At 48.2% G+C, this 20,993-nt stretch overlaps 1 protein-coding gene across 5 annotated transcripts in view; it reads right to left on the reverse strand.

Moving 5' to 3' along the window:
* Positions 1–3,306: 3,306 nt before the first annotated feature.
* THOC5 (THO complex subunit 5) overlaps positions 3,307–20,993 on the reverse strand; it is a 31,723-nt gene continuing 14,036 nt past the window's right edge. For 3 of the 5 annotated variants that reach the window (XM_082354715.1, XM_082354713.1, XM_082354714.1), the window contains 13 exons: positions 20,173–20,250; positions 19,459–19,499; positions 19,130–19,229; positions 17,613–17,721; positions 13,871–13,972; positions 13,219–13,315; positions 12,556–12,670; positions 10,437–10,540; positions 10,205–10,292; positions 9,667–9,885; positions 7,548–7,663; positions 6,360–6,550; positions 3,307–3,507 (listed from right to left, as the gene is read on the reverse strand). In XM_082354715.1, coding sequence (XP_082210841.1) covers positions 3,444–3,507; positions 6,360–6,550; positions 7,548–7,663; positions 9,667–9,885; positions 10,205–10,292; positions 10,437–10,540; positions 12,556–12,670; positions 13,219–13,315; positions 13,871–13,972; positions 17,613–17,721; positions 19,130–19,229; positions 19,459–19,499; positions 20,173–20,250 — 1,424 coding nt within the window. In that variant the 3' untranslated portion in view covers positions 3,307–3,443. The remainder of the gene's footprint in view (positions 3,508–6,359; positions 6,551–7,547; positions 7,664–9,666; positions 9,886–10,204; positions 10,293–10,436; positions 10,541–12,555; positions 12,671–13,218; positions 13,316–13,870; positions 13,973–17,612; positions 17,722–19,129; positions 19,230–19,458; positions 19,500–20,172; positions 20,251–20,993) is intronic. The other 2 variants (XM_082354717.1, XM_082354716.1) reach the window with 1 other exon arrangement.

Consider the following 20,993-nt stretch of genomic DNA (forward strand, 5'->3'; position numbering starts at 1 on the left):
TTGCAGATGAGGACCCCTGAGGCTTCGAGTGATTCATGCAATCTGCCCAAGGTACACAGCTGCTCAGGGGTGGGACAGGGCCCAGCTGGTCAGTCTGACATCAGGCTGTAACTCTTGACCACCACAGTACTCCTGGTGTACTTGTGTTGCTGAAATGAATAAATGGCCCAGAAAGAGTGCCAGCCTGAAACTATGTTGAGCCTGAAGCTACTCTTGTGGAAAGGTAAGCCTTGGAGGCAGACAGACCTCGCTGGGCTCGCATCCTGGGTGGGCAGCTCAAGAACCCTGTGAGCAACGGACAAGTCATTTAACCCTCTGAATCTCAGTTTCCTCATCTGCAAACATGAAGGGAATGTGTACCCTTGGCAGCCTGCTGTAATTAAATAGGACAGTGAATGTAAAATCATGATTAGCACAGGGCCTGACCCAAAGTCGATGCTTGACATCTGAGCTCAACAGAGAGGCTGCTGAACACCATGGAAAGGCCAGAGTTGGGGCTACAGAGACAGGGAGAAAGTTCCTTTGGAAGCCTGGCAGCTCTGCTCCGTCCCATGGATAGGGCTTTTAGCTTTGTCTCCCCAGAGTGATCATCAGGAATGCCCTTAAAATAAAAGGGGTCTTTGGATTTATTTGCAGAGAAAACAATTAGGGGAGGGCAAGATTGGAAAAACGGAGAGACTAGGAGACACAGAGCAATCAAGAATATGGGTAATAGCTTTAAATAGGCAAGGAACCTGGGCTGAGTCCCAGGTGTGGGAGAATGACAGAAGGGGGCTGCCATCTGGGATGTGCCCCAGCCAAGGCCAAGGCCAAGGCCAAGGCTGAAGAGGAAGCTTTGAGGTCCTCCCAAGCCAGGCCCCTTCCCCCTAATCTGCCCACTGGAGACACAAAAGGCTCAGTTCAGGAGCTCAAAGGGGCTGGATTGTCTTGGGCTTCTCACTAGTTTTAACACCTTACTCCTTAAGGCCAAAGGATTCTTTTGTTCAGCTTGTTCCTTTCAAGAGGGAAAATCTCTTCTGGAGGGCGACAGGCCCTGATATCCTCTGCCCAGGAAGCAGAGCCTCCTCCCAGCCCTCACAAGCTGTCTTTGCAACCTTGTCCCAGCTCTCGGAGATGAGCTTGTGTGCTGAGTCAGTTTGGCCGCCTTCCAGCCAAGAAGACAGTGGAGGCTGCAATGCAGGGGCCATTAAAGGAACTATTTTTAGGCTCCATTTCAATCTTATTCAGTACAGGCCGTGAGATGCTAGGCTTGAAAGTGGCCAGACCAAGGGGATGCTGGCAGAGACAGAGTCTCAGGCAAGTAGGTCAGGGAAAAGACAAAGAAATCTCACTATGTGAGAGAAAGAAGCTCCCAGAGGTTCATGTTGCTGTCCAAGGTGCAGGAGACAGAAGAGGGGAGCTTTTCACAGAGAATCAGTCCTCCTGCATTACCTGAGGAGTCACCAAGAAAAATGAGGAAAGTACAGCGACTTCCAAAAAGAGACTAGGGCAACATGCACCTGGGGAGCTCATTAAAAATATACCTCCCTGGCCCACCTTAGGTCATCTGAGTCCGAATATTAGAGTGGGGATGTGTGTTTCCAACCTACTCCCAGGGTAGGTGACTCTCACACAAAATGAAGTTCAAGGACCTGAGGGCTGGACAGTATCTACCTCCAGAATTCAAACGAATGATCCAGACTGAGGGGAAGGAAAGGCACAGGTGGTGGTGGTTATTTAACAACCCCCAGAGGTGCCATTCTCCTTTCCTCACTGGGCTCAGGCTTCCACCTATAAAGTGCAGGATCCTGGCAGAACTAGGAATCTCTTAGTTCTGCCTCAGAAGATCCTTGCCACAGAGATGCTCAGTGGTCAGCTCAGAGGACAGGAAGAAACGGCTTTCATACCAGAGGTCCACGTTATCCAAGGGTAACCACTAAAATTCCATTTAGAGTGAATACACGTACATTGGGAACCAAACTTCAAAGCATGTTTTGGGAGGAAAAAAATCCATTTGATTGGGACTGTCACAGAAAACAAAGTTTATTTATGTATATTGAAAGCTGCTAAGAGAATAGATCTTCAAAGTTCTTACCCCCATGCCCATCCCCCCCATATCTATGTGAGGTGATGGATGTGTTAACTAACCTTATTATGGTAATCATTTCACAATACATCATATATCAAATCATCCCTTTGTACACCTTAAACTTACACAATGTTATATGTCAATTATATTTCAACAGAGCTGGAAAAATAAAATTTATTTCATTTTGTAATTAGCAAACTTTAGATTATACTTGCAACTGTGTAATAATTCTTCAATATTTTCACATCTTTATATCTTATTTCTTAAAATGAATTAAGAGTTCAGGATTGACTTTTTGGTGGGGGACGGGGTATAATTTTTCTGACAAAACTGTCCAAGAACATTCTGTGCTATCCTTCATTTTGTTTGACTTTTGCAGAATTATAAAGAAGATAATTTTTCAAACATTTTAAAGGCTGTTACCTATTTCCACAGGACTTTTTTTTTAACATCTTTATTGGAGTGTAACTGCTTTACAGTGCTGTGTTAGTTTCTGCTTCACAACAAAGTGAATCAGCTATACATATACACATATTCCCATATCTCCTCCCTCTTGCGTCTCCCTCCCATCCTCCCTGTCCCATCCCTCCAGGTGGTCACAAAGCACAGAGCTGATCTCCATGTGCTATGCGGCTGCTTCCCACTAGCTATCTATTTTACATTTGGATACAGGACTTCTCTTAATCCTTTGAGAGTCAAACCATTATTTTTTGAGGTACCTATCATGTCATCACCATGAAGTCTCTCCTCAGATGTCACCTGGTCTCACTCTGCCACAGCATCACTGGACAGTAGCTCTGCATGTGATTTTCCAACATCACTCTCATCAACTTCATGAAATCCTGCAAGATTTACAATTATTCTTTGGGATGTATTTGTCTGTTTCCGTTGCATTGTCAGATGTTTATGACAGCCACCAGTCAGGAGAATTTGGCCATCAGAGACAGTGACAAGGTCTAGTGGAAAGAGTGAGGGGAAGGGGGAAAAAGAGCTTTTGCTTTTTGTGCTATGCGACTTTGGCTTCCCCTGCCACCTGCTAACAGCAGGGACTTAGCATAACAAATACCAAGATAATGAGGACCTGCCAAAGCAAGGTGAATTGTTCTCACTCTGCTTTTCTTGGCCACCTAGGGAAAGCCTATCCACACATGCTCTTTCACATTGTGCCACAGCTCCCACCTGCCCATCCAGACTGCAAAGCCACCCCTTCTTCCCTAAGGAGACACAGACAAAGGCCACATGGTCAGGTGACACTTTAATAGGCTAGAAATAGAAAACCTGTCTTTGGAGACTATCAAGAGCTACATGTGCGCCGGAGCAGAAAGCAGACGCGCAGCAGTTGGGTCTGGGGGGAAACAACAGGCCGAGTGGGAGGTCAGCGATGGCTGAAGAATCCTTGCGGATGGTTATATTTAAACGGCTTCATCCTGCTGGGGCCCCTAGAGAAACAGGAGAAGGGAGAATAGTTTTAATACCATACGCTTTGGGCTGATAAAATAAATTACAATTCATCCACACAAGGGACTACTATTAGCTGTTAAGGAAAAAAAAATGGAATGTTGTAAGAAAAGCAGACTGCAGAACAATATGACAGGTGTGACGCACTTCTGAAAAAATGTCTTTATGTGCCTGCAAAGGCATGAACACAAACCTGGAAGGGCCCTCATTGACGACGTGCACTTTGGGGGACAGGGCTTGGGCACCCTCACTTTTTAGTGTTTTTACAAAACTGCTCACTGTTGTTTGTTATATTTAACAACAAACATGTTTTATTTCTATGATTTAAAAAAACCCATAAAATCCTCCTTTGCAGAGAGAGTCCCATGCAGGTAGGAGTCTGTGTGTGAAACGAATCTGTACAAAGTTCCTGCCAAGAGCCACGTGCTTTATACTCACTACTTCTTAGACGCTATTTCTATCATTTTATAGATTCTAAAGATGAAGAAACAGGCTTAGGGACGTAAACTGTCTGCCCAACATTATATGGTCAGAAAGCAGCACAGCACAAATTCAAAACCAGGTCTGATGCCAAAGCCTGCTGGCCACAGGCAGGCTGACAATCACAGCCAAAGCCTGGACCCTGCGAAGCTTAGGTGCTTCAGCTCCAATCCTGAGCCCCCCAAGCAAAACTTCACACAGGGAAGGAAAAAAAAAACAAAAACAAAAAACTTCACACAGGGTTCTTTTCCATACAACTCCACAGTGAATGACATCCAGCTAAAGGGCCCTCGTTTATCTGCCTATGACTGACATTCAATGGTAACCAGGAGGTGACACCTTGGATCTTGGTCTGAGGGAGGGTGAGAGGCAGTGTGTGGTGTGTGTGTGTGTGTGTGTAGGGGTGTGTGTGTGTAGGGCTGTGCAATCACTTACTTAAGGGAGGGCTTACTCTGCCTGCACTGTGCTTGGCACTTTACATGCTCCGCCTGGTTTAATTTCATCCTCCCAACAACACCTGAAGTGGATGCCATTTTAGGGATAAGGAATCTGAATCTCAGAGGGGTTAAGTACAGACCCTAATCACATAGGCTGGAGCTGCAATTTGAACCTAGGCCTTTCTGGCCCCAAAGGCTTTGCTCTTTTTTTTTTTTTTTGGCCGTGCCCCACAGCATGTGGGATCTCAGTTCCCTGACCAGGGATCGAACCCAAGCCCCCTGCGTTGGAAGCACGGAGTCTTAACCACTGGACCACCAGGGCAAGTCCCCCAAAGCCTTTGCTCCTAGTCACGACGTCATGTACCTCCCCAACATCAGAAGGGTGCAGTCATACAGGTTAGTCTAGGCGTACAGCTGACGGAGACCCCATAGCCTGAAGGTACCCAGCCACGGGCAGAGCCAGACCTTGCGTTTCCTGCGGCCCAGGCCAGCCCTTTGCAGCCCAGCCCCTTGGCCTGATTCCAGTGGTCAGCTGAATTCCAGGCCAAGAACCTCACATCCCACATCTCATCAGTCATGGAATTAATTGGATCTGAGTAGCCAAAGGAGCACCTTCCCAGAATGTCCTGCCGGAGGAGCTCAGCCTGGGAGACATACCAACCACTTCAGAAAATGGGTCCTTCGGGAACCATTCGATAACAGAATATAAACACTGGCCGTGTGAGAACTCCCACCCTGGAAATGTGCTACAGCAGGCTGGGAGCGGGGGTAAGAGCTGAGTTCTCACGCAGACACACCAGGGAAAGCAAGTCCTAGAAGGCACCAACATCTAGCCGCCAGCTCTGCCTGTCAGCAGCCACTCCGGGGCTGCAGCTGGTTATTATCAGCTAGCATGACAAACCAGGCCAGGTGGAGGTGCCAGACGGAGGTGGGAAGATGCTGGGGCAGCTTCCAGGAGCTGAAGCTGGCTGTGTGAGAAGAAGGTAAGAGGCAGGTAAGGCACCTTTTAGACTGACAGAGAACAAAGGGATGTCCTGATTAGATACAGATGCTAGCCCTTCGCAGACACCATTCCTCCCCAACCCCTTGCCCAAAAGGGAAGGGATGCCTGAGCAGTGTGGACTCTGGAGTTCTGAAACTGGCTCTAAGAACACTAGTTAAGGGATGAAAGGGAAAGAAAGGACCCAACACCAAGGCGAAAGAAAAGCAGCTCGCAGTGCTGTGCGTGCAGACACGCTAAATACCAATATCAGGACCTGCTGGCGTTTTCTGAGCCTCCGCCTGTGCCGGGATCCATTCTGGAAGCTTTACATGAACTCTCTCTACTTCATCATGAGGTAGAAGGTAACACCTTTGGGAAAGGTTCAGAGCTGAGCTCAAGTGACTCTTCCAAAGTCACACAGCTGGTGAGCAGGAAAGCAGAGATCTGCACTTGTGTTTGTGTTACTTCAAAGCTGGTTCCTTCTGTGACGCCTGACTGCCTGTAGCTGTGATCCCCCTAGATGTGTGAGTACCTTAGGAAGTAGAGCAGACTCTGGGGACTGGTGGGATGCATATTGTTTAAAAGGTTCATTTGGACTATGAAAAGCAAACCTACTGTTTTCCACAGAAAGTAGAGAAAGGAAAGTTCAGTCAAATCCTCTTGCTCACTTGGCGTGTGACCCACCTCTGGGGGGTGTTCATGATGAACAACTGGACCAGGCTGGTAGGATGGAGGCCACAGGGAAAGTTTTAGGAAGAAGGGAGCAAGTTCTCCCCAGGAAATCTGGCAGCAGGATTTTAATTTCCACGGTGAATGGAGACTAGTGAACCAGGAAACGTGCGTGCCTTCCACGCCAGGCTCACCTCTGCCCCAGGTCCCTGTGAGAGGCAGGGCTGGAGGCCCCTGGGCCCGGCACCCGCGCCCCTCCCCTCACCTGAAAAGCCGCAGACACATTTTCTCCTGGGGAAATTCCTTGGGCCCCTCCACGCTGTCATCGTGGCTCTCCGTCTCCAGGTAGACGTCCAGCAGCACGCACAGGCGCTGCAGCTGGTTCGTCAAGAGCTGGTGGCTGGGCTGGGGGCCGCACAGCTCCTTGTAGCACACGTTGACCTCACTCTCCATGGCCTATGGGTGGGAAAACCAGAAACTCAGCACCACTTTCAGGCCAGCTGGGTCTGATGGTTTCATAAGAACTGCACCCGGGCCTCCGCAGGAGCTGGGCCTCTGCACATCAAGCCGGACCGACTTGTCCTGAGGCTCCCTCTCCTCAAGACAATGGGGTCTTCCTGATCCTGACTCAGAACTTTCCCTGCCTTGCACGTCCACAGACAGAGACAAAGATGTGTAGAAGAGGAATCTCATGATAAGATCCAAATCAAGTGTTAGGGTTAAAAACGTGCTCCATGGGGCTTCCCTGGTGGCGCAGTGGTTGAGAATCTGCCTGCTAATGCAGGGGACACGGGTTCGAGCCCTGGCCTGGGAAGATCCCACATGCCGCAGAGCAACTAGGCCCGTGAGCCACAACTACTGAGCCTGCACGTTTGGAGCCTGTGCTCCGCAACGAAAGGCCACGATAGTGAGGCCCGCGCACCGCGATGAAGAGTGGCCCCCACTTGCCGCAGCTAGAGGAAGCCCTTGCACAGAAACGAAGACCCAACACAGCCAAAAATAAATAAATAAATAAATAAATAAATAAATAAATAATAATTAAAAAAAAAAAAAAAGTGCTCCATGACTACTGAATCAAATCCACAGGTATAACAATAATTAACAGGTGCAATGATCTTGGACATCATCTCATTCCAGCACTTTCTGTGCATCTGAGTTTATTCTCATTTCCAGAGAAGCCCAAACAACAACCTTTCACGGCAGGTATTTATATTATCCCCATTTCATAAATAGGGTGAACCTGTGGACCCCAAGCTAGATAAGGGGTTGAGATGGGTCTGAGCTCTTTCTGCTACGTCATGCACCCTCCAGCAAATTCTACAAACCCCGGCAGGCCCCTCTGCGCCAGGAATTGTGTCAGTGCCCAAGCCCTCAGCTGCGGCAGGTTCTGCCACTGCCAACCTCCCCAAGGAGGCTCTCCCTGCTCCTCCCACCACCCCCAGCAGGTCCTTACCCGAATATTGTCGTCGTTGTTGTTGGTTTTCTCCCCTTTCCAGTTCAGACAGAGCTGGAAAATGGGTGGGATGGAGGAGTAGCCGGGGTTCAGCACCACGGCAGCCTGGAGCTTAGCTGGGAAGGGAGGGGAAAGGAGGAAAACTCAGTTCTGAGACCTGGCTTGTTAGCCAAGGCACCCTCCCCGCTGGACCCCTGAGGCTAGCTCTGTGTCTCACATTAATCCAAGTGCTCAGAGCACATTCTGGCACTAACTGACTTTTACTTTTGTTCTAGAATCTCCCAGGTGGAACTGCCAGGTTGCAGAATGTGAGGTCCTGTGACTCTGGTCCCTCCAAGGACACAGAGCTGTGTGGACTCCCCAGAGTCTGGTCCACAATGAGTTTGCCCAAGAGTTCTATTTACTCCTTTGACAGAAGTTTGTTTTCACTGGCATTTATTTGCCAGCAAGTTAAGGATTTTCCCATGTGAAGGTTTCCTATCTGTTTTTCCTTTTCAACAATATTGGGTATTAGCTGTTACATTAGTCAAATATATTTTTTTCTATTCTGTTCTTTATTTTTATCTATTTTGTTATGTGCAGCTTTTTCATAGCTAACATTTAATGACTACCTACTGCTTTCCAAGCACTGTGCTAAGCCCTTTGCACACATTTTATTTCATCCTAATAACGATTCTGAGGTGGGTACCATTATTATCATCCCATTTTACATATAAAAAAACTGAAGCTCTGACAGAAACTTCCTTAAGATCATCAAGCAGTTGCAAAGCAGCAATGCTGAGTTTAATCAGAACTACCTGATGCCAAAGCTGTGTTCATAATCATTAAATGAAATATTTGCATTTTTTAACTTTTTCATTTTTTCTCTGGTGATAGCCTTTGCCTTTTTCAATAGGATGACATTTATCCTCTCCATCAATGGGCTAAGCATTTAGCCACTCCTTTTTCATTATTTATGGAGGAAAAAAGGAGCTCTCTGACCCACCAGTAATTCAAATAAATAACAGAGAACAAGAGAGTGTAGGTTAAGACAATTCTTCCCTGACAGTCGCAACAACATTTATTAAAAAGTGACACTTTCCTGTTGCTTCTGCCATAATAGTTTGCACATATTTCAGGGTTTATCTCTGTTCACGAATTTTTTGTTTTTAACCCATACCATGTAATTGTTGTCCACTTATTCATTTAAATTTCACTCTTAATTTTTCAAATTCTATAATGCATCTAATGAAAATTTAAATGATCACATTCATTCCATGTACGAATCTAGAATACTTATCATCTTTCCAAGCTTTCTTCCGCTCAACCAAGAAGCAGAAGTGATGTCTTCCAATGACTTCCCATCCCTGGGGCTTTGTAAATTTACTGGATGCATATTTTGTGCCCTTTCAAAATAGCACTCTGTTGTTTAGGGATGAGGTTAAAGTATTTTTTAAAAGGGGAGAGAATGGGGCTCCCCTGGTGGTGCAGTGGTTGAGGATCTGCCTGCTAATGCAGGGGACACGGGTTCGAGCCCTGGTCTGGTAAGATCCCACATGCCGCGGAGCAACTAGGCCCGTGAGCCACAACTACTGAGCCTGCGCGTCTGGAGCCTGTGCTCCGCAACAAGAGAGGCCACGATAGTGAGAGGTCCGTGCACCGCGATGAAGAGTGGCCCCCACTTGCCGCAATTAGAGGAAGCCCTCGCACAGAAATGAAGACCGAACACAGCCAAAAATAAACAAACAAACAAACAAACTCAGAAGCAAAACAGCTAAAAGCAGAGCTAATTTGGTTGAAAGGATCAGGATGAACTCGCTTCACCCAAAAAAAAAAAAAAGGGGGGAGAGGATGGAAAGCAAATGCAAAATTCCAAATAGCAGTCACCTATCATCAGGGTGAGAATGAAATGGGATCAAGGAGCCTCAACTGTATCTGAAATTATTTAATTTCCTCAGAATATTTCTAAAAACATGCAAAGAAAAGAAAAGGAGAAGGGAAGAAATAGAGAAACTTGAACATCAAAGAGTGCAACCTTTCCTGACATGTCTCGTACTGTCTTGGAACTACAGACAACTTCCTCCGCCCTGTGGCCTCAGCACTGAGCCCCTGGGGTGGGATCCTGCAGGCTGTGCCAGACCTGCCAAGGCTGGGGCCGGATGACAGCACCACAGCCAGCATTGGGGTGGCTCCAGCAGGAAGCCCTGGCCGATCAGATGCCAGGACAGCTGTGAGGAATCACAGCTCTCGATGCCTCCCAAGTGAGTGCAGGGACTGCAGAGAGGGAGGAGGGTCCTGTACTTCACATCCTGAGAGTGACAGCCCTTCCCTGAAGAGGGGGACGAGCAGGCATCTGATTCTAAAATGCAATGAAACAAAGGGGCTAAGAGCTCAGGCTCAGAGGTCAGACTGGGTTTGTGACTAAGCCCTACTTTCCTCACCTACAAAGCAGGAATATCACCAGCCCCAGGACTGTCCTGAGGATTAGCTGATAAAGCACAGACATGACTGTTGCAGAACAAGTCCTGGCTGAATGCTGCCTCTCACAACCATGACTGTTTGCTAAGTCCCCACTGCAGGATTCCAGGATCTTTCGCTTCCTTTGGGCAACTCCCAGGAATGTTTTATTCTCAGCGGCTCCCCTTGCCTAGAGCAACTGTGATCAGCAGAGCAATTACCTGTGCCCCTTTCCACGAGTGCCATATAGTAGAGATTGGTGTCCCCAGCCAGTCCCGCCTCCACGATGTCTTTGGTAAAATGCAGCTCCTAGAAGTCACCAAGGACAAGCGGTGAACTGGTGGCTCCTCTAGTCAAATCCCCTGCCCTTCTGGTAGAGGAGCAGGAGCTGAACGGTGACGTGGGCCTGCAGTCCCCAGGACAGCAACAGCGGCCTGTCACCCCTCCACCTACCGTATAATCCTCATGGGCAATCGTCACCCACTTCACCAGACGAGAGACAACCTTTGCAGGGAAGAGGTACTGGCAGTCGCTGGTAACTGGCACAATGCCATGTTCTAAAAGAGAGCAGGACAGGTGGTGTCACAGGTAGAAATCAGCTGTCACAGCTGGGTAACTAGCATCCTCTGCAGGGCTCCGATGGCCCTGCCAGCTGTCCAGGTACACTCGGTACTCAGGTGCCCAGGCCAACACGTGCCAGAAACGAAGGCACACCAACCTGACCTTTACCCAGTGCTTGTGCTTGAGGCCGGACCCAGCACCAGCATTCGCAGCACTTTATCCTTAATGCAAATGATGGCCTGCCAAACAAAAAAACCCCCTGCAGCCAGAATCAGAGATGTACGGTGTCTCTGCAGCAGTGACTGTTAATTAGACCAAATAGCCAAGAGGGCTGTTCTCACAGCTGACCTTGATGGAGGAAGGACTGAAGTGTTCTGTGTTGGTTCCTCTAAGGGAAAAGAGCAGGAGGACTGCTCCAGGGTGAATTCCTGCTGGCGTTTCAATAAGCAAATGTGCCAACACGGTAAACGCTGTCCAGGATGACAAGCACCCAACCCTGGGACAAAACAAACTAAGCAATGCTGATGGGGAGCAAGCAGTGCTGCCCTGGAGAAAACAGGGTCCACGTGAGGCCTCCAGACGGGTCCTGGGAACTCAAAGCCTTTCCTGATAGTGGCTCTTTTAGATCAGAAAGATCTTAACCCTCACTCCTTACAAGTCCCTTGTACATGGTAGGCTGTTACAAGTATTTACAGAATGAACAAATGAAAAGCCCCACATGGCCACCATCTTGGTCAAGGGCTCATCAGAATCACCTGGGACATTATGGAAAACACAGGGGCTCAGCCCCACCCTGGAGGATGTCAGCTCAGGTGTCAGGGGAGGGATGAGGTGTGGATCCCTGGACAGCTGTATTCAAGTAAGCTGAGCATAAGCTCCACAAAAGCAGGGCTCTGCCTTGTGCTCATGGCTCTTCTCCCAGCACGATTCTGGCTGCCTGGAATGAATTAGGTTCCTATTAAAACGCACATCAGGACTTCCCTGGTGGCACGGTGGTTAAGAATCCGCCTGCTGGGGCTTCCCTGGTGGTGCAGTGGTTGAGAATCTGCCTGCCAGTGCAGGGGACACGGGTTCGAGCCCTGGCCCAGGAAGATCCCACATGCCGTGAAGCAACTAAGCCCGTGCACCACAACTACTGAGCCTGTGATCTAGAGCCCACGAGCCACAACTACTGAGCTCGTGTGCCACAACTACTGAAGCCCGCACGCCTAGAGCCCGTGCTCCACAAGAGAAGCCACCGCAATGAGAAGCCTGCACACCGCAACAAAAGAGTAGCCCCTGCTCGCTGCAACTAGAGAAAGCCCGCGCGCAGCAACAAAGACCCAATGCAGCCACAAATAATAAATAAATAAATTAAATTAAATTAATTTATATTAAAAAAAAAAAGAATCCGCCTGCCAATGCAGAGGACAAGGGTTCGAACCCTGGTCTAGGAAGATCTCACATGCCGCAGAGGAACGAAGCCCGTGTGCCACAACTATTGAGCCTGTGCTCTAGAGCCCGCGAGCCACAACTACTGAAGCCCGCGTGCCTAGAGCCCGTGCTCTGCAACAAGAGAAGCCACTGCAATGAGAAGCCCATGCACCGCAACGAAGAGTAGCTCCCGCTTGCCACAACTAGAGAAAGCCCGCACGTAGCAACGAAGACCCAACACAGCCAAAAATAAATTAAAAAAAAAAAATATTTTTTAAAAAAATAAATAAAACGCACATCAAAGTCTGACGTGCACTGACCTAGCATGATGCTCCTGACCAATCTGCTAACCTGGGCCCCCAAAAGGCTTTGGGCTGACACAGCCCTGGTGGCCCTGAGGGGAGCTCAGACCTCTGCTTGGCGGCCTACAGCTCTCCCCAGTGGCCCAGCTAACACCTCTGCTCAACAAGAGCCAGAAAGCCAGCCCGCTTTGATTTGTCATCAGGATTCAAGAAATCTGAGTGCAGGGCTCCGTTGTCTTTGTCCCTGCATTGTCTGAGTGGCTCTCAGGCCACAGCCCTAACTAGCACTAGCTTACCCAGGGAGGCAAACTGCTTGTGGAGGGCCAGGCGGGACTGCACCCTGGTCTTCAGCAGTTTCATGGTGGTCTCCATGTGGCTGGCGCTCAGCGAGTGGTCAGCGATCACAGTGTGCTGTGGAGGACAGCGAGCGGCACACGTTAGTAGCTCCCCATCCCTTCCTCCAGGCACCCCTCTCTCCTAGGACCTGCCTGCCTGTGGCAGCCTGGACCACCCACGTCCTGAGATGCCTTCTGGGGACAGCAGGGTTTCCCTGCTGTGACAGGCCAGAGGCTGAGTCCCAACAGGAACGATACAAGCTGCTGAGATCTTGAGAGGCTGTGGAAAAGGAAGGCTTCTGCTAAGGTGCCAGGTCCCCTGGGGTTCATTTCTGGCACCTTCGTACATAAGACCAAGGGGTGAAAGCACCTGGAGCCGCACTGCACGCAGGGCAAGGATCCAAGTTACTTTGACCTAGAGGGCTAACAGGCTCATGGCAAAGGCAAAAGGTACCTAAACACTTGTAGGCCTTGGACATTTTAGTATCCCGAGTGGAGGGAAGATAGATCATAGCCCAGAGGGATAGCATTCTGCTAGTTCAAAGTCCCAAAGCCCTTCTGGAGTCTGTATGGGAGGAGAGAAATAGAGGTCCTCAGCCAAGGGGACCGGATCAGTGGACACACCTGGGGCTGCTCTTTGGGGAAGTGGAGGCCACCCAGCTTCTGCACCCACAAATAGGGATGCCCTAAGTCAAGTACGTAGTCCCTCAAAGTCAGGATGCTGCAGGAAAGAACACAGAATGAAATGATTCTATAAGTCATTTCTGCAGTGGTCCCCGGATATATCCCTCCTCCCACCTTCTCATCCCCCCAAAACAGAACGGTCCCACAGGCTCAGCTGCCAGCAAAGCCTCTTAACTTCATCAGTTTCCTACTGTGAATTTCATCTCTCCTAGTCACTTTTCTCTTTTTCCCTTGGCAGCCTTCAACTCATTAGCAAATCTCAATAAAAAGGCAGTGTACTTGATCTCTTCATCAGTCCACCAATTTATAAAATATTTTAAAAATTTTAATCCTCAGAAAATTAAAATGTTAAATACATCTATTATCACGTTCCCAGAGTTTTGATCCTTCCACCCTTCCCCACCCTCCATGGCCTCATAAGCAGGAAAAGGCATGTGTTCTCTTCTCTGGATAGAGCACTCCCTCCTGCCCCGCCACCTCCCCTGCCCCCTGGGAGGCCTCTGGCCCTAACAGGTCTCCAGCTTTGGGTTTGAGCCACAGGAGAAACTCAGAAGCAGAGAGGCTGGGAGAGGAGGAAATGCTGCTGACTCACCCAACTTTATCAAACTGATACTGATTGGCTGGATTTGGAGTTTTCTTTCCATGATCCCCAGGATACAAACAGCTCAGGACTGAGTCAGGAGACAGCAAGTCACTGGAAGAGGGAAAAGACTGCAGTGAGAACGCCGGCCAACCCATTGCTTCGATGCAGACGTGGGCATTTGGCGGTGATAACGTCCCCTCTCACTGATGATCAAAGCCAGACCCTTTATATGCCTGAGGTCATCAGATACTCATAACCCTGTGAGGTAGGGAGTATCATCATTTCCATTCTACAGAGGAGAAGATCAAGGCTTTAAAAGATATGGCTTGTCCAAGATCACACTGCTAGTAACTGCTGGAGCCAGGATTTACTCTATTCCATCAAAGACAGTAATACTCTTAACCATCAATTTTTTAAGAAACCTATCCCTTCAAGAGTTACATGGTGACCAGAGCCTTTTCCTCAGGGGAGCAAAGCCCTGTGACACAATAGGAATAATCAGAATTTTCATAGGAGCAAAACAGATTCCTTCTACCCCAGAGACATCCAATGTGAAGCTTTGATATTGTGCCTATCTCACTTTTTACCAAATCTCACGCTATCACAGAAATAGGTCCCCTTTAAAATTCCCAGAAAAAGATATATCACATAGACTGGAGACAAGGTGACCTAGTGCTGTAAGCAGAGAGACACGGTGATGCCACAGCCACCTACTCACAATGGTTAAACATGTAATTAAACGTGGCAATCAGAGGAGATGGGGACAGAATGGAGTAATTTGATCACAAAGGTCAATGAGGCCCATCCTTTCCCTTCACCAATGGGAGCTCCCCTTCGCCTTCCAGGGACAGCATCAGGAGTGACTCAGGCGGAAACTGCTGCTCTGAGCCAGCAGGCCTCCAGGAACTTAGCACCGGGAGGGTGGCAGCTTCTGGCTCTGCCCTGCTCTCTCTCCTGACAGCGTCTCCCTGCACCACCACGGCCCCCGAGGGTCTCTGTCCCCTTCGCTGCTTCACACAGAGAACCGGCTAGAAAATGAATAATTGTCAGTCTTTTAGCCAATGTTTAGTGACTGTTACTTATATACAGAATCAGCCAAAATGAAACAGAACAGCTAAAAATACACAAGATTAGGATTTTAAATTGACGAAACCTGATGGAAGAATCAAATCTTCTCGACAAAATTTCCATCTGCAATATGTGGCTCAGGACAACTGAATTTGGTAAAAATAATGGCCATTAAAGAGAAGGCTATATACTCATAAAAATATGACTATTCAAAAAACTATTCAGTTACTCGTCTTTGTTATAAAGTTTTAAAAGAAGAGATTTTTAAAATCTTCGTAAAGTGGAAATGGAAAATAATTAAAAATAATTCAATGCCTTTATGAAAAACTGATTAATGAATTAAAGTGGCCTAATGGAGATCATTCTGGAAAACAATTTCCTGAGGAAAATTCAGCAAGGTTCATATAATTCTGAATAAAATCTTTATAATAAAAACATGAATTTCCTAATGAATTAAGAGATCCTGGCATCAGTCGTCAATGCTACTAACATCTCAAAAATAGAGACAGCCTGTGCCTCCTGATAAAATCACGCAACGTCTCTGACACAGTGCTGCACACCCACCTCCCCCGCTAAAAATGGAATCTGATCAGGTCTCTAACTCTACCTACAATTTACAGGAAATACAGGGGGAGGGAGTAACACGTTCAATTGTACCACAGGGATGCAATCATCAAAATGCAGCCTGGGGGAAACCTACAGAGCAAACAACCTACTTTCCTCAACAAATAAAAGATGGCAGGACATTCAGATGGAAAGACACTTGAAAGAAGCTTCATCCAACTACAAAACATGGACCTTAAAAAGATCCAGATTCAAAACCCAAACTGTAAGAACAAAACTAACAAAGAACACTTATGAGAAAATCAGGGAAATCTGAACTCTGACTAGATAATTGATATTAAGGAATTAGTGTCATATCGTGATTAAACTGAAATTTTTAAAAAGTATCCCTGTTTTAGTTGATAAATAAATAAAACCACACACCATGGTGTCTCCATGGGGCCAAAGCAGCCTTGAGCAAAGGCCTCTAGGCTGGGAGTCTGAAGTCTAGGCCCAGCACTTCCATAATTGGATATATGCCCCTGAACTCAGTTTCTCCAACTGTAAAATAGGGGGATGAGCTAGACAACACCTGAAGGCCCTTAAAGAGCTAATCCTGGCTTCAGGGTGGTGTTTCCTTTTGGGTTTCCTCCCTCTTTGGGGACCAGGGCAATGACAGTAGTGTAGTACCATGGTACACAGGCCCGGATGGCTTTGAATCATCACTCTCCACGCACTACCCATGACCTTGGGGCAGCCTCTTAACTCTGCAGAGCCTCAGTTTCTTCACCTTGTAGAGCTACTGTGAGAGTTAAATGTGATGATGACAAACACGGCTGTCATTTACCAAGCGTTTCACCTATGCTAAGCATTTTACCTGACTCGCACAGGCACCCTGGGAGGGGATCTAATTAATGACCAGAGTGAGGAAACAGACTCAGAGGCCAGGTAATCTGGCTAAAGGTGCACACACAGCTGTGAGGGGAGACCCGGCACTCGCAGAGCTCATAGTCAGTCTGCAGTCCTGCCCCTATCACAGTTATGTGCAGCGCCCCGCAGGGGAGTGGGCTTCAGTGCACACTGGGGCCAGCCTGCAGCCCCGTGACATAGCAGATAGGACATCTGAGAAGTGAGCAGGAAGAACGATCACGACAAAGAGCTCCACTGTGGCCAGGGCCGTCATGGGACCCTCGAGCTGCTCACTGGACCAGCACTGCAACCGGGCACTCTGAAGAAGCCAGTCCTGGGCTCCCTCTGCTGGGGTGAGATGGGAACAAGGTCAACTCCATCCAGAGTGCTCGGGGTGGTCCAGCAACACTCTCAAGCACAGGGATCAAGGATGCAGCCTGAAGGGGGTGTGGACTCTAAGTGCAGGGTTGAAAACCCAGGGGAAACGCCACCATCAGGCAGGCCTGGGAAGAGTCCCACCCCACCAGGTACCAGACCCACGCCTCCCTCACTGGTCTTTCTACACCTGACGTGAGGACTCACTGGAAGCAGGTGGGGCAGGGCCGGGAGGCGTGCCAGGCCAGGTGAGCCTATTTCACCCCCAGGCCCTCTCGGTCCTCCTCCCTTCCTCCCACGCTGGCTGTGGAACAAGCAGCCACAGTCAGGGCCTTTCTGGGGATGCTCCACCTGTGGCTGCCACTACGTGCCTCTGCTCACCCTCCTCAAGACCCCCACAGGGACCCGCCAGTCTTCCTCCCGCTGCCCAGGTAGGGACAACCTGGGATTGAGCTGAGCTACAAAGTGAAATCCCAGCACCTTGGGACAGAAAGAGACAAGAAAAGAGAGGCCTAAATTTGTCAACCTGGTAAGGTCTGCCAAATCTCACTTTCACATTCACACTCTTTCCACTGGTGTAAAAGCTGGTGCCCTGCCCACTCAATTTACAACAGGCTGTAGTCACTTCTAGCATCTGCTGTGTAGTAAGAGGACTTCACCAATTCAAGTCAGTGAGTGCTTTCTAAATACCTGTGATGTACCAGGACTTCGGGGCTGTGTGGACGTGACAACAGAAGCCAGTGTGGCCGTGAACTCCACTCAGAGCCAGATGAGGGAGGATCCGAGAGGAGCCCAGCACCAAGGCTCCCACCACACCCCCTCCCACGCCCCACCCCCCACAGCACCTGTCCAATACCCTGCACTGATGGGGGTGATCAGTTCTGTGGCGGTTGTCACTTTGGCTTTTACCGTCATGATGTTGAGGTTCATGAGGTAGTAGAAAGTCAGGTGCAGTACACTGTCATCTGGAGGGGAGGAGGAAAAGAAGACATCATTTATGAGTTAAACACTAGAAGAGCATCAACAGTATTATAGAAAGGAAAGTCAACAAGACTTTTAAGATCTTTCACTACAAAAACAACTTGATGGCAACTTAACATTGAGTAAAAAAAGAGTCTCTACAAATTCTTTGCTACTCCTCCCTCCAAGAGGTGGAGCTTCATTTCCCTCCCTTGAGTGTGGACTGGACTTAGAGACTCTGCTTCTAACTAATACAACATGGAAAGGAAGCGATCAAGGGATCACCAAGTGATCTGGGTTAACATCACTAGTAACAAGACGAAGTGATACCTCCGACCCCTGATAAGACGTGACGGTGAACACTGCCATCTGTGGTATTCCTTCCCCAAAACCCACAACCTCAGTCTAATCAGGAGAAGACAATAGACAAGCCCAAATTGAGAGTCTTTCTACATAATACATAAACCTCATCTTCCAAAGTGTCAAGGTCACGAAAGACAAGCAAAGACTGGAGGAGACTAAGGGGCATGACGACTAAATGCAACGTGAGATCCTGGATTGGATCCTGGAAGAGAAAAAGGACACTGGTGGAAAAACCAGGGGAATGTGAATAAGTTTGGTAGTTAATAGTATTGTACCAATGAAATTGACACTGATTTTGATAACTGTACTGTGGTTAAGATGTTGATACTGGGGTGAAAAGGAGGTGCGAAATCTTTGTATCATCGCTGAAACTCTTGAGTCTAAAATTATCTCAAAAAATTTTTTATAAAAAGGCAAAGAGAGGACAAATGTGTAGAGTGTTTCCATTTATGTAAAAAAATAAAAGGCGAAGGGGATAAGTATATACTTGCGTAAAAGCTTCTAAATGCATAGTTTATTTCTTGAAAATACATAGGAAACTGTCACAATGGTTGCCCTTGGAGGTAATGACCAGGACCAGGGTCTGGAAGTCTGGGGTGAGAAGGAAACTTACATCTGACTGCTAACTCTTATCCTGCTGGGATGCTTTACCATGTGCTCCTTTACCCATATGAAGCCAGTTTCAAAACCCATCGTCTCTGCAAAATACAAAGTTCTACTTATATTTATTAAATTAAGCAGGTTGGTCATCTTACTCAAAGCCTGCATACTCTTGGCAACTTATTCTGTGTATCTAACCTGTCAAGTTCAGAAAGAGGTGTAGTTCCATCAAGCATCCCTAATGTGTCTGATGTTTTTGCTATGTTTTCAGAGTTATGGCTTAGGAGGGGGAAAAAAATCAAACTCCATGAAGAACACCACAGGAAAACCGAAATATGAAACCAGAATCTTTTCCTGGGCAAGGAGGCATCAGCTTGCTGGACCCGGCAGAGCGGCAGCTGGCTGCACTCCTAGGCGCTATGAGATCCCCCAGACCAAGGGGAGCCAGACCTTTGCACTTCAGGTCCAGCATGACGGACAGCGGGTGCCTCTTCAGCATCTCCTTGCGCTTGTCGTCCAGCTGAACTCCCAGTGTGGGTCGCCGGCGTTTCTGGACAAAGGAAAGGGTCGAGCTGGTAAGCACTGCTCATGGGAATCTCCCCCATCCCCCTCTCCCTGCTGGCCAAGGCCTCACCACTGAGACCCGTGCTTCAGCTCTCCAGCTGCCAGGATCCCAGCCTCCCTTTCTTTTAAACCTCTTTCTTCTGCTTCCTGGGAGGATGGCACCCGCCAACTAGTGGGCCCCTAGGGCAGCCGCTCAGCACTCCCCACACTCTCACCGTGGTCTGCTCCTCCTCAGCATCCGAGTCACTCTCGTCATCTGCAGCGACAGAGAGAAGGCAGCTCGAGGTGAGGGGGCTCCCAATTCTCCTGAGAGCACCTCAACCCAGGGCGCGTAATAGGGCCCAGGCTTTTGTAAATGGGTTTCTTTAGAATAAATAATAAATTTGCTGCTTCTTATTCAGTATAGAAAACAGAGTGATGCAAGGAAAAGAAAAATGACCTACAATCCCATCACCCCTGGTTTTCTTCAGTGATTTTTAATGTCATCCTATGGACCACAAGCTCCTCCACTGGTGGTGGTGGTGGCAGTAGTAACAGTAGTATAAACAACAATAACAGAAGCTCATACAATTTGAGGGGTTACTGTGTGCTGAGGACGATGCTAAGGGCTCTGCATGCATGACCTCATTTAATCCACATAATAATTCTACATGAGGTATTACTATCTTGTTTTGACAGGAGAGTAAACTGAGGCTCCAAAACGTTAAAGAACTTCCGTAGGATCAGTGAGCTAGTGAGAGGCAGGCTGAAATCCAAAGGCAGTGCTTTTCCCTGTCTACCCCGAGCACTAAGACATTAAAGCTAAGCTCCCTGCCACACAGAACAAGTACGGCTAATTACCAAAGGACCAGCACTGGCCCTGGGTGGTGACCTGGCATCCCTGGAACCAGCTACGGTAGACGTGGGGGAGGATCCTGACCACCACTTACCTTGGGAGTCCTCGGGAGGCTTGAACAGAGCCTTGGCCTCATCCACGCTGCCTTCAATCGCCACAGACAGCGTCTTATCTAAGAGCAAGAAACAGCTTCCTGTGAAAGCTGCTAGAGAAGGAGCTAGGCTACACGAGTAAGCCCGCCCTAGGGCTGCACTTCCTCTGCCTCTGTCACAGCTTCTTACTGACCGGGGCTGGAGGGCAAAAGTCCTTTCTCCAGATGAAGAGGAGCAAGGTGGGAAACCTAAGTCTTTTTCCCATTATTTACTGAAAACAAGGAACCCAAAATGCAGATTCCTGGCCAAGCATCACCTGAGACTAGGGGTGAATGCCTCTCTTTTCAGGCTTACACCAAGGCACAGAAATCCAAACCGATGGCCTAAAGCCACACGGCACAACTCTACCAACTGTCTTAAAGGTTCTCATCCAGAACCTGTAACTGTCCACATTCTGGAAACGACAGCTCTCCCCTCAGTTCTTATTCTCTATTCTGCACTACACCAAGCACCTGGTACCTGCCTGGTACCGTAACATTTAACTGGAATGCAGCAGGACAGTGGGCAGGAACCTGGAACCTGCAGTCCAGTCCCGGCCTGAGTCTCTGCTCAACCAACTCCCAAACTTACAACCTGGAAAGTTATGTCACTGCTCTGAACCTCAGTTTCTGCACCTATGAAACAGGGACTTGACAAATGGTGGCTGCCCAGTTGGGCTAGGAGGACTGAATTTTAATTATAAAATTACTTTTAAAAATTAATTTTTAATCCTCACAGCAATCCTATAGGAGCAATACTATTACTCTAGCCATATACAGATGAG

Source organism: Balaenoptera borealis (genome assembly GCF_965194805.1).
Source record: "Balaenoptera borealis genome assembly, chromosome: 14".
NCBI classification, from domain to species: Eukaryota; Metazoa; Chordata; class Mammalia; order Artiodactyla; family Balaenopteridae; genus Balaenoptera; species Balaenoptera borealis.